General features: G+C 47.8%; 1 protein-coding gene across 1 annotated transcript; it reads left to right on the top strand.

Annotated features, from left to right (window-relative positions):
- Positions 1-2,830: 2,830 nt before the first annotated feature.
- On the top strand, positions 2,831-12,591 carry rem2 (RAS (RAD and GEM)-like GTP binding 2). Its single transcript, XM_023832567.2, has 5 exons — positions 2,831-3,004; positions 4,771-5,092; positions 6,405-6,478; positions 10,138-10,315; positions 12,276-12,591. Exons 2-5 carry the CDS (start codon positions 4,780-4,782, stop codon positions 12,563-12,565), a joined length of 855 nt encoding a protein of 284 aa, XP_023688335.1. The 5' UTR covers positions 2,831-3,004; positions 4,771-4,779; the 3' UTR covers positions 12,566-12,591.

Here is a 12,591-nt window from a genome sequence, read left to right as displayed (position 1 = left end):
CCCCTTCCTCTCTCAGCCTCCCCTTCCTCTCTCAGCCTCCCCTGCCTCTGTCAGCCTCCCCCGCCTCTGTCAGCCTGCCCTGCCTCTCTCAGCCCCCCTGCCTCTCTCAGCCCCCCCCCCCCCCCGCCTCTCTCAGCCCACCCCGGCTTCTGTATCTCACTCTCCATTTCTCTGTCCTCCTCTCCCATATTCACTGGCCTCGCCATAGAAACGGGCCCCAGCCCACCCCCACCCCGCTCTCTCTTTCTCTCGATGAGTGCGATGACCTCACTGTCCCCCCCCTTCTCGTCAAGCCCTCTCTACTCAGTATAATGGGGAGATAAAGTGTATAATGGCTTCCTAACTCTGACTGCCCAGTCCTATTGTCAGCGGCCTTGCACGCATTGTAGCTTTGACCCGTGCTTCTCACCGGGCCTCATGTGCACACTCACAACCGTGCACACGGGCCCCCTATACCAATGCATTCACCAAGCTTTTGCACACACATATCCCACGTTCTTGTGCTTGTTGTCTGTTGGGTATGATGCCTCTCACCATGCACAGGTAAAGTGGCGTCAGTTAGAAACCGTTTAAATGCTCCGGAATGTTCTCGAAAGGAATCAAAATAATATCTATTAGGTGTTAATTCAACAAAAAAATACAAAGAGCATTTGAAAATACTGTAGAATTAGTATCGTTAATCTGCTTAAAATGCTTGGTTAACAGTTGATACGTAAAAATAATTATAAAAATAATTATAATAACCCACCATAATTTGTATTTGGGTAATGTTGAAGAGTAAAGCGAATTATCCTGGATCATTTGCCTGCAGGCATTAGCTGTGTCCCAGTTCAGAGGCTGCGTCCTTCGAAGGACACAGTCTCCCTGGCCTGTGTTGGTTACCCTCCTTCCAAGGTCCACGCAGTGAATCTTGGGATTGGACGCATTTTTAGGCTGCATTTCAGGGAGCCTTTGAAACAGGACGGCCCTGTCATGCCGCTGCGATGCACTGGGGCTTCCAAAGCAGCCGGCGATTCGCGCCCGCTAGCCTGAACCTGTTCCGAAACTGACCCCTGATCAGTGCCAGTGGACATTCCTTCAGTTTTACATGCAGCAAATTAGAATCAGGTCTGGGACCTGGAAGCTTGTTTCATTGATCTGTGTCTTGTTTTTTAACACTGGTTTAATTAATTTTGTGCTGTAGCACTTATGGTTCGAATTTATATCGATTCAAAGTCTGCATGTCTAGATATACCTGACAAGCACTATTTATATATGATATATGGATTCAAATGTTTTTTCTATCCATTTCTCAACTGCTTATCTAGTACAAAGTCATGGATCTATTGATTTTTAATACTCGAAATTCATCTCCAATATAATTAAATCCAGGCCATGCTGTTGTTCAAATTAAAAGAAACAGAGCCCATATGAGGCATTTTTTTTCTGTGGTGTAGCTGCAGTTTCTGACACATCTGATTGTGTTATCCAGTCACCTGTTATCCAATCAACTGTTATCCAGTCACCCTTTATCCAATCACCTGTTATCCAGTCACCCTTTATCCAGTCACCTGTTATCCAGTCACCTGGCAGCCTTTTTCATTGGTTAGACCGGCATTGTTTTTTTTTTGTCTGAAACTTCATGCTCTGATTACATCCTTCATTATGCTGTTTGACTGGAATTTTTAATGAAGAAATTGTTCTAAGTTTGGAGCTCAGGAACATGAGACGATCCAGCGCTTTCGACTGGAATCCTCTCAGCTTCAATGCCAGGCTCAATTTTTCTGGAGGGGTCCTTTAAATTAATGTTCCCCCCCTCCTCCTCCGGGACCCCAGACAGGCCACATTTTTGCTCCCTCCCTGCTCCCGGTACGTTGACTGTCTAGGGCCCCCCCAGGACCAGATTGGGTGACTATTTTTGTCGTGACCCCCACAGGGTTTTCCCTGGGAACCTGTACCCCCCCCCCCCCCCCCCCCGGGGTATTTGGGCATGTTTTGGAAGCTCAGCTTTTTTTAGAGGAGTGATGTTAAGCAAGAAATGGGGGTGTTGCAGTTTTCACAGCTCCCAATGTTTAACAGGAATATTTTTGGTGTATTACGTGGCAAATGAAAGTAAAGCAGTATAAAATCTCCATTTCCACTTTTTAATGTTTAACATTCAAACTGACTATGTTACTATGAAACGGACGAGGAGTTTTAAGGTGGACGGAGGCACGGGACTGTGAACTGCATCTGTCTGTTTGCTTTGCAGATATAACCAGGGACCCAAGAAACAGTTGTCAGGGAGGGCCAGACTTTCTAGGTACGCCCCTGTGTGTAGGTCATTTTTTCGCGATTGCTCCGAAGATCCCCCATCCCAGATCCGTGGCCCATGATTGGATAAATATATTATTATTGTTGATGTTATTATTTGTTGTTATGATCATACTTTAATTTTATTAATCAATACAGCTCTTTTGTGTGGTCAAGGCTAGCCAAGGCGTAATTAAAATTCTGTCCGTATAATAAATTGCCATATTGATAGATGGCCCGCGTTTTTACGGCAAAACAAGGTTTTTCTTCCCCCTGGCGGCGAAATGGATGTCCTGCAATCCCGATGGTGCGAAGGTAAAGAACGGGGTGGGGGTAAAAAAACAAAAACTTGCTTGCTGATCCAAAACACCTTGATAGCCCATATATTCAGTTAAATGACCTCCGACAATCTGGCGCGTAAATAATGAAATTCGATGCCATCACCCGTTATAAATAAACATAAATGTCAATATGGGTTAATGCACAAACGTGATAGTGGTTAGAGTCGGTCTGAGTCCCTCTTCCTGTGAGTCACTAATGCAGACGTGGTGGGGGGGGGGAGTGCGAGCCATCGCACACTTAGCGACGTGCTACTGACACACATACACAGACACACACACACGGTATGCTTACTGTGCCATGACAAAATAACCGAGAGAGGGTGAGCGAAAGAAGAGGCAGAGGTGGACAGAGGAGAAACGGTATGCGCTGTAGTCTGCCGCTGTGAGCGCAGGTAAGTGGGCTATCTGCGGGCTTCGGGCTTTCCGTGCAAGGCGACTGAATAATAGTGCTACTCAGGTATTTCGATCGCACTAATGGTTAAGAATTGCGGAATGATTTGAGTGTGTCCGTGCAGTGTTTGAAAAACAGCACCAGAAAAGCGGCAGTGTCCTTTGAAACAAATAATAATAATTTTTTAAAAATCCAGGATTAAAATTGAATTATTGTTCTAGGTTATGAATACCATTTTTGTCTTCATTTGCCTGCTTTGTCAAGCGACTGAACAAAGAGGTGGTCTACTAAAACAGTAGGGCGTGGGAGGTATGGGTCACATAAAATTAAGGGATTTTTTAAAATCATTTGGAGGGTATCTGTGCTCGTAATTCACGATGCGTGTTTGCATTATGAATTATAGGGGTCCCCAGTACACCCGCTACTCCGGCATTTACCCACCCATGACCCAAACTCGGGGAATGGTGGCAGCAAACGTTCATCTGTCCCGGTAACATTTGTCTGTCATCACTTCGGGTTTTTATAAAGTTGAGCAAGTTTTTGTACTTATTGCTGCCTTCCACTACATTCTCGTCGTGCAGGTTGTGTTGTTATATATACAATGTTATATTTATAATTACAAGAAAATGTGTATTTGTATACCGGCTGTGTAATTACGGTTATAACTAATATCTTCTTGATAACAGATTGTCTTTGGTGCTCTTTTGCGTGACACGTACTGTAAGGCTTTAATTAATTGATTGCCTCTTTTCAACTGCTGTAATTGCCCCCTTCCCTCCCGGCTGATTTCCCCGCGTCTGCAGGCGCACCAGCGCTTGATTAATTGTGGTATTAATATTAATGCGGGTAACCCAGACCGGGGAGAACGCGCAGTAAATGAGATCGGCTTCTTCAGTTACCATTATGGGAATACAAGCATTTTCTACCACTGGATGCAAAACGCGTGGCACATAATAAAGGGGAATTTGAAGGCAAGACCATAAAGTCGAAGCATCTAGTTCACCTTTGCGTCTAACCTAAATGCATCGTGTAAATGGCGTAAACACGGCTCCGTTCGGCTGTTTTATGCATGTATTTCACACTGCATAACGGCGTCCGTGATCCGCTTAGCAATGCCGGCTTTGTCGATCGGTTATTGACCCAGCGCCGTGTTCACGGCGTGCGCTAGGCGCCGAGGTGACAGTATATTAACACCTGGGTCCAGCTCTGGATGCCTTTCCCATACCGTCTCTGTATTCTTCTCCATCCACATGGTGGGGGCCCCTATCCTGCGCTGCCCTCCCCACTCCCCAAGCTGCCGTGTCTGCGTCCTGATCTGTCTGTATTTGCACATTTTTTAACTCGCCTGTTTCTCTGGCGACGCCAGCGGCTCCTCTGCCCGACCAGCATGCATTTCCTCCCTATAGGAACTGGTGCCAGACTCGCGTTGAATCATGTGCCAAGTTGCCTTCTCTGTGCTGGCGCCCTGCACACTCACAGAGGAGAGACACAAATAAGTACAGAATAACTCAGCTCCTGTGTCCAGCCTCCTTGTATGCACAAATGTTACTAAATGCTGCAAAAATTTAGGGCCAAGGTAGTTTTTTTTCCTGGCGCGATGTGGAGCTCTGTGTTAGCAATAGTAATTTTATTCTCAGAAATGTAACAAAATGGCATTCCGGTATATTAGCCTCCTCAGTCTCGCAGTGTAGTGTTCCTGCACTGTGCTGTTTCCTGAGCCTTCAGAACTATTTCCCACAAACCCACTGTTAATTCTGCACCTCTCAGGGTTACATCATGACTCTCTCGGCCGCACCTCCGCTTCGAAGAGGGAGCACCCCTCTGCCAATCAAGCACCAGCTGAGGCGAGAGGAGGCGGTCTCGGATGACTGCGATTGGACGCCAGGGCTGGACAGCCAGTCCTCCCCACCAATCACCTTCAGCGTCAGCCAGGACGACCCCACTTCGCGGCCTGGTGATGGCAGTCCAGAGCGACCACTGCGGATCGTGCTGCTGGGTCAGAATGGGGTCGGAAAGTCTACCCTCGCCATAGCTCTGGGCGGAGAGTTTGACCGCTCTGCGTCAGTGGACTCTGATAGCCAAGTCGTAGGTAAATTATAGACACAGCACGTCACTACTCTTCCATTACTGACAGATTACACATTTCAGATCTCCTTGGGTTACTACCGCAATGAAATTCAGTGAGTCTAACAAGAACTTAAACATGCTAGTATGTCGATACGTAGCACAATGAGCCATTCTTGGTTTATAATAAGAGGTAAGGACAGAAATATGGCTTCAAAACAGAGGGTTGGTGCACTTATGATATGCTGCCAATCTGTGCGTTCAGTGAGTTGAGCCTACTTCCTGTTAAGTGCCTTACTGCTTCCTGTTGGGATAAAATGGATGTGACTGACACTGCAGACTGATCCCCCTGCCGGGGTCAGAATGGCAATCTTGGTTCCTCCCATTCCTATGTATAAACAGACCTTAATGTCCATGATTATTCTGGGCGTGGTAGTTTTTAACCCAGCATAGTTTAAAGTCCGGCACTGAAGCAGCGAGAAGCATCTCAGAATGCAGTGTATGATGTCTGTTTTTGGTGTGTGCGCATGCACATGTGCATATTATAGCACGGGGACCAAATTTCCACACAGTGTAATAAACAACTTGTTATTTTTATGTTGTGGGGATATTTTTTTGGTCCTCACAAAGGAAAACTCAGTTTAAAAAATCCGTGCATGCAATCAAAAAGCTGAAATGTGACAAGTCTTGCATTTTGTTTGGTTACTTACTGTATGGCTAAGGTTAGGGTTGGGTAGGGGTTAAGGTTGTCCCCACAAAAATATGAATGCAAACGTGTTTGTGTGTGTGTGCGTGTGTGTTTGTGTACATGTTCTGTGTATCTTTGTATCTCTTTGTTTACACAATGACCCTCTATAACATTTCACAGCATTGCGTGTGCAAGCCAAGATCCATGCGTGTGAATCTAAGGTTTCTTTGTGGACCTCACTAGGTGACTCTAAGGGTGTCCTGTTTCTGTATGGACCTCAGTGTGTCTGTGTGGCTCATATAATCACTGTTAAGGACTTCAGTGTGTCTCTGTGATGACCTCAGTATGTCTCTGCAAGGTGTCCCGTCTCTGTGAGGACATCATTCTCTCCGTCTGAGGTGTCATGTCTCTGTGAGGACCTCATTTTGTCCTTTGCAGGTGTCCCGTCTCTGTGATGACATCATTCTGTCCTTCTGAGTTGTCCCGTCTCTGTGAGGACATCATTCTGTCCTTCTGAGGTGTCCCGTCTCTGTGAGGACATCATTCTGTCCTTCTGAGGTGTCCCGTCTCTGTGAAGACCTCAGTCTATCCCTTTGAGGTGTCTTGCCACTGTGAGGACCTCAGCATATCGCTGTGATTGTTTTTTTAGGAGAGGGATATGTCCGCATGGTGACAGTGGACGGTGAGGAGAGCTGCATAGTCGTCTATGACAACTGGAAACAGGTTAGTATCCTTCTGCCCTGCCCCTCTGGGCCAAATTAAAGGACGCCGTTAAGTATAATGAACAAAGGACACAAACTATTACACACTAATTATAATTTAACATTTTAAAAAGAATATAATTTAATTGTACATCATATTTAAAATCTATAATCTGTATCTTATAGCCTTTTAAGCTCTTTTTGACTACAGTAGGAAATCATGAATTCTCCATAGGAATTAATGAATAATTCATCTTTATGGATGAAATATCTCTGTATTATTTTGAACGATTGGGTCCTGAAAACTGAAAATAATGCTTTCCTGAATGAGAGAGTGTGTGCGGCTCTACTTCTCTGTTGTTTGGGGTGGTGAAACCTCGTACACAATGGCCAATGTCAAACCAGTACTTTGCCATCAACTATGATTTTTACTATCCCTGTCCAGTCGACAGACTTGGGTGACCGCGTGCCTTACAAACAGATTCTAACTTTGTTTGTGTTACGACTGCCCTGGTTAAATTTCATCCCTGCCTTATGTGCCATAAGAACCAAGATATCTGTTTACACATACAGCATGTGCATCATTTTAATGTTGCCGTTGATATAAACTAGAATGATATTATACCTTCAAAAGACCGTACTGCTGATTTATCTCAGTGGTGCTGCTGCGACAATCACATGACGGTATTTCTGTCAGCGAGCCTCCCTAACCCAATTCCTTTGTTATGCGGGTTCATGTTTATTTAATAGGGTGTAAATGAGGGCAGTCAGCACAGAATGTCGGAAAGTTCCTGAAACTTCAGAATGAATAATTGAAGCCCTGTAACCACCCCACGTCCTTGCATCGAAGAAAACGGGACCAGAACGTGCCAAAGCTGCTTGCCCTTCTGCGTCACTATGCTATGCTAGCATGACGCTCTGCTGCGCTATGCTAGCATGATGCTATCCTATGCTAGCATGATGCTACGCTACGATAGCATGGAGCACGCTTCACTAGCATAACGTGGAGCATCAGATGTCACTTGGGCCACCTCTGAGACCACTGGTCTGGGTCAATGTCCATGTCACTTCTGTCCTGTCATAGAAACGTGAGCAGGAGTGGAGACAGGACTGAAGAGAAAGCAGCTGGACTGAAGAACTCGTTTATAATTCAGTTTATAATTTACAGTTTACGTGGGTTATATTCATTTTCAGGTCATTCTGAGCTCGGTTACGTCATAACGTGCCCTATTTTGGCTCCGGATTAGTCCACAAGGCCGTGTCCATCTTTCGGGATTTGGGTTTTGCTGACCTTCATAGGGTGTAGGGCTGCAATCTGACACAGACGTGTCCTAATTGAGCAGGACGGCCATCCGTGTAACATGCACACGCTCCGCTTTCCAGCCAGCTGCTCTCCTGTTATCCCACGACCAGGCGGCGGGGTCTGTTTGATCCCTCAGTCAGTCCTGCCGCTGCACTTCCTGGGAGGCCTCTGGTCTCATTTCCGAGGCAAAAGCCAAATTAGCTGCTTTTATCTCGGTCCAAAGAAGTAAACAGAGAGGATTTTACTCTGGGCAGAGGTAGATGGCCGTGCAGTACAGACTCTGATTCTGAAAATTTCCCAAAATTAAACGAATAAAGTCTTCCAAAATCTACGAGGGAGGAACCAAGGGTTCAGAGGTGGCTGGTCAGGCCTGCAGGCCTGCATCCTCACGTTTGAGCCCAGCTGAATGTGAAAAACCATATCTGTTATGTACAATACATTTAATTAAAGACATTCAATTAAATATATCATGCAAATTATATCTGGTTTTGGGTTGTTCCCTGCTTTGCACCCATAGCGTTCAGGATAGGCTGCAAACCCCCCACGATCCTTAATAGGATTAGCATTCATTTTGTAATTTAACCACTTTTCAAAGAACTTTTTCTGGTAGTAATTTTTTTTTTTTAAATTAAAGAGGAAACGCCTCTCGTTGAATTTTAAAAAGACACCCATGTTTAGTGCAAAAAGCGTGTCTCTTGTGGCCATCGAGCATAACAGGAGAAGCAGTACAGTGGAGCACTGACTGCGCAACGACTGCACACTGACTGTATCCCAACTGCATAATGACCACACACTGACTGCGCAACGACTGCACACTGACTGTATCCCAACTGCATAATGACCACACACTGACTGCGCAACGACTGCACACTGACTGTATCCCAACTGCATAATGATCACACACTGACTGCGCAATGATTGCACACTGACTGTGTCCCAACTGCATAAGGACCACATACTGACTGCGTAAAACCGCATAATGACCACATACTGACTGTGCTCTGTCTGTGTGCTGACTGCATAATGACCACATACTGACTGCACATTAACTGCACAATGCAAACTGACTGCACACGCACTGCACAATGCACACTGATTGTACACTGACTGCATGCTGACTGTGTACAGACTGCATAGCACATGCTGGCTGACAGGCCTAAGTAGATGCAGGCAGAGGATGTTGTCAGGCTGACAGATGGACACACAGGGCTTGGGGCGGCTTGTGTGCATGATTGTGTGTCTGGGTTTTATATACCACATCGTGGGGACCAAATGTCCTTAAAATGTGGTAAAACCTGTTAATCTTCAGCTTGTGAGGACAGTTTTCAGTTCCCCACAATATAAACCTGAATTTTATCAAAAATATGCAAATGAAATCAAAAAACTAAAATAGCCACAACTCTTGTATTGTGTTTGATTAGTTATGGTTAAGGTTAGGGTTGGTTAGCGGTTATGATTATTATAGTTAGGCTTTAGAAATGAAAGTCCCCACAATGACACAATTGTGTGTGCGTGTGTGAGCTCACGTGTGTGTGTGTGTGTGTGTGTGTGTGAAGGCTAGCCTGCCCCTGCGCGGCACACAGATGGCCTGTTGTACGCTGTCATCGGGGGGCGCTGTTTTCCCCTTCCAGGGAGGGTTTCTGTTGTTCCTCCACTATAGCTGCATTAACACAGGATCAATCGCCCCCCCCACGTGTGAGAGAGAGGACCCCCTTGCATGTCTGAAAGCTCCCCCCCCCCCCCACTCCAGGGGGCACCAGCTCGCCTTCACACTGGGTAATACCTTATTCCTCCCCCTCCCCCCCCTCACAGGCAGCCAGGTGGCCAGGCCATTCGCTGTTCCTTCCACATCACTGCAACTGAGACCCCAAGCCCCCCCCCCCTCCCAAATCCACCCCCCCTACAGCTCTCCAGGGAAATGGAATTTTCTGGCACGATTCTGAGCTGTTAGGGCTCTCGTCAGTGGGCGACTGGGGGGTCTTTGTTCAGCACCATTTGCAGGTGTTCACCAGGGAAGGCCTCTGCATGCCCCCCCCCCACCCGCATGCTCCTGATGGAGAGAGAGGAGGTGGGCAATAAAGGCTGCCTCACTTTCAGCAAGATCATATCCAGTTCTAACTGGGAAACAAATGCATGTATACAGTAACACTTTCCATATTTCTGTGTGCGAGTCAGCCTCTTAATCTCCCAAAATCCAGTGAAATCAAAACGAGATTCACTGTCATTATACTTCAAAAGCAATATTAGAAATGAATGTTTCAGATTGCAGTCCCTGTAAGGCAGAGGCGGTTGCCGACGTCCCATTGGTTGAAACCATGGCTGATGTCCCATTGGCTGGTGCCGTGGCTGACGATCTCATTGGTCGGTTCGTCTTGCAGGACCTCTCCACCCTGAAGTGCGACGTTTGCCTCCTGGTGTTCTCGGTCACTGACAGGCGCAGCTTCCACCGCACCGCCCAGCTCCGCCTCCTTCTCAGAGAGACCCAGCCTCAGACTCCCATCATCCTCGTGGGCAACAAGAGCGACCTCGTCAGGTCACGCGAGGTCACCACGGAAGGTGCGACCCTCTTCCATCTCCTGTCTAATCAACCCTCCATGGCTTCATGGCTTCATGCTATTCTCTCTTTTTTTCTCCGCACTCATTTTCAGTTCTTTCCCCTGCTGGCTCAGGTTTGATGTCTCCTGCTGTCTACCCAGGGCCCCCCCCCCCCCCCCCCCCCCCCCGGCAAATGTCCTGCTTCCATTTCTTTCTGATCCTCACCCCCCCCACGCTTGTCTTATCTAGTCCCCTGTTGTCAATCCCGCCCCCTTGCACCCCCCCCCCCATGGACCTAAGTTTCATGGTAGATCGACGTCCAGGGACACTAGGTACTGGGAGGCTGCAGCCTTTCTGGGGGTGGCTCTCGCAGGAAAGCTGGGTAGGGCGGCGGATTCCGGAAACATCCGCGGGAGAGACGGCCCCAGCCTCGGCTACGTGGGGCGAGTGACAGGAAAACAATAGAGGGCGCCACCGCCTGCCGGGGCGCACAGGCGGCCGAGATCTGCTCCTCCGTCGTCGCCGCGGCCGACGTGTGAATCTCGTTTCCCTCTCCGAGGTGAAATTTTCCGGCTTTTTTTTTTTTTCTTTCTTTTTTGAGTCCTTCTGTTGGCTTAAGGCCTCAGATATGAGCTTTAGGCAGGAGGATGAACCAGAAGACAGCTTGGCATGGAGGTGCTAATTATATTCAGTGCTGTACGCGCACTGCCAGTGCCTGACAACAGAGAGCGCACTGGGAGCAGCACTGCGCAGAAATGAGGAAGTTATTTAAAAGCCCAAGCCAGTGCGGAACAGAACAGACACCTGTTCCTTTACCTCCATTTCTTTGATGGTTCTGGTCTGGGGCTGAACGCTTGTACCCAGACATACAGGCAGTCGATACTCTCAAAGCTTTAAAATGACCATTTGTTGAACGAAAAAGAGCTGAAATGCCCGGAGTCGGCTAACGCTCATCGTTAAGAGACACGGTGACGGCCGCCATTGAGCTCAGCTGGTGATTATGTCCTTTGAAATCAGTTGTAAACACGCAGCTGGGTGTCACTGCCGCGACGCCGCCTCGGATCCGGCTCGGTGTCGGCCGAACCGTCTGACGAAGATCGACGGAGAGCACCGGCTTTCGCAAATGTCGTGTCGTCTATGTGTCTTTTTCCATTTTTTTGAGTACCGAAGTATAGTCATTTAAAAGCAGTATGTTTTACTGAAGAAAAAAAAAAGAATTTACTTCACTGCGAAGGATATTTCTTGCATTTTGACGCAACGCATTTTTACTCCAACACTGTCCGACGCGACGCACGTTTGAAAGAAACCGCAACGTGCGCAGCGAGAAACGCGGCGGCCCGGCGACTCCGGCGATTCGCGGCACCGCGTGACGCTGAGGCGCAGATGCGGCAGGCCGCCGGAGAGAGAGCCCCCGCCAGAAAGGGGCGAGCAAGCACCTGCATCCTCGGATCGCTCCTGGATCCTCTTCCTGCCAAACCGGGGCCCCGTCACCTTGGGAAGCAGCTTTTACAGACGTACTGTACTGACAGGGCTGTCACACTCAGCATGAGGCATTGTGGTGGACTCATTGTGTTGGGTTGGAAGCTAAAATGTACCATCAAAATTCAGACGATGCAAGGAATACAAAGCACAATTAAACTATTATCTCTTAGTAATGATAGTATAACAGCAGAGAAAAGAATGTTATGTTGACAGTCCGTATTATTGGGAGTTAAAAATAAGTGTATTATTTATTTGTTTTTTTGTTCGTTTGATGATGGTGATGATTATTATTATTATTATTGTTATTATTATTCAACATGGCCAATCAGGGTCCCCTATTCTGCCTTCTATGATCCAGACAGTGTCGCTAGTTGTAATTGGTCCATAAAAGTTTACTTTTTCAGCTTCCTTCATTTAGGGGAATTAGATTAATTATGTCTAAATAGCTGCGTTTGGTCCTCAGTGTGTGAACTAAGTGCTTCCTGTCTTCCTGTGCCAGAGGCCATCGCCAGTGCCACGCTGTTCGAGGGCCAGTATCTGGAGATGTCGGCCTCTCTGGACCACCGCACGTCCGAGCTGCTGCAGGGGGCAGTGCGGGCGGCACGGGGCCAGTGGCCCGCGCTGGGCTCCGGAGACGACAGCCCCGGCGGCAGCCGCAGGGAGAGCCTCACCACCAAGGCCAAGCGCTTCCTGTCCAGCCTGGTGCCCCGCTACCCCCGCGAGAGGGAGAGGGGGTGCCGTGTGTCCCGGCAGAAGTCGCGGTCATGTCATGACCTCAGCGCGCTGTGACAGATGGGGGAGGGGGAGGTGACAGA

This window comes from Paramormyrops kingsleyae, chromosome 4 (genome assembly GCF_048594095.1).
Source record: "Paramormyrops kingsleyae isolate MSU_618 chromosome 4, PKINGS_0.4, whole genome shotgun sequence".
NCBI classification, from domain to species: Eukaryota; Metazoa; Chordata; class Actinopteri; order Osteoglossiformes; family Mormyridae; genus Paramormyrops; species Paramormyrops kingsleyae.
Note: the sequence above shows the minus strand (reverse complement) of the source record. Positions and strands in the feature narration are given on the sequence as shown.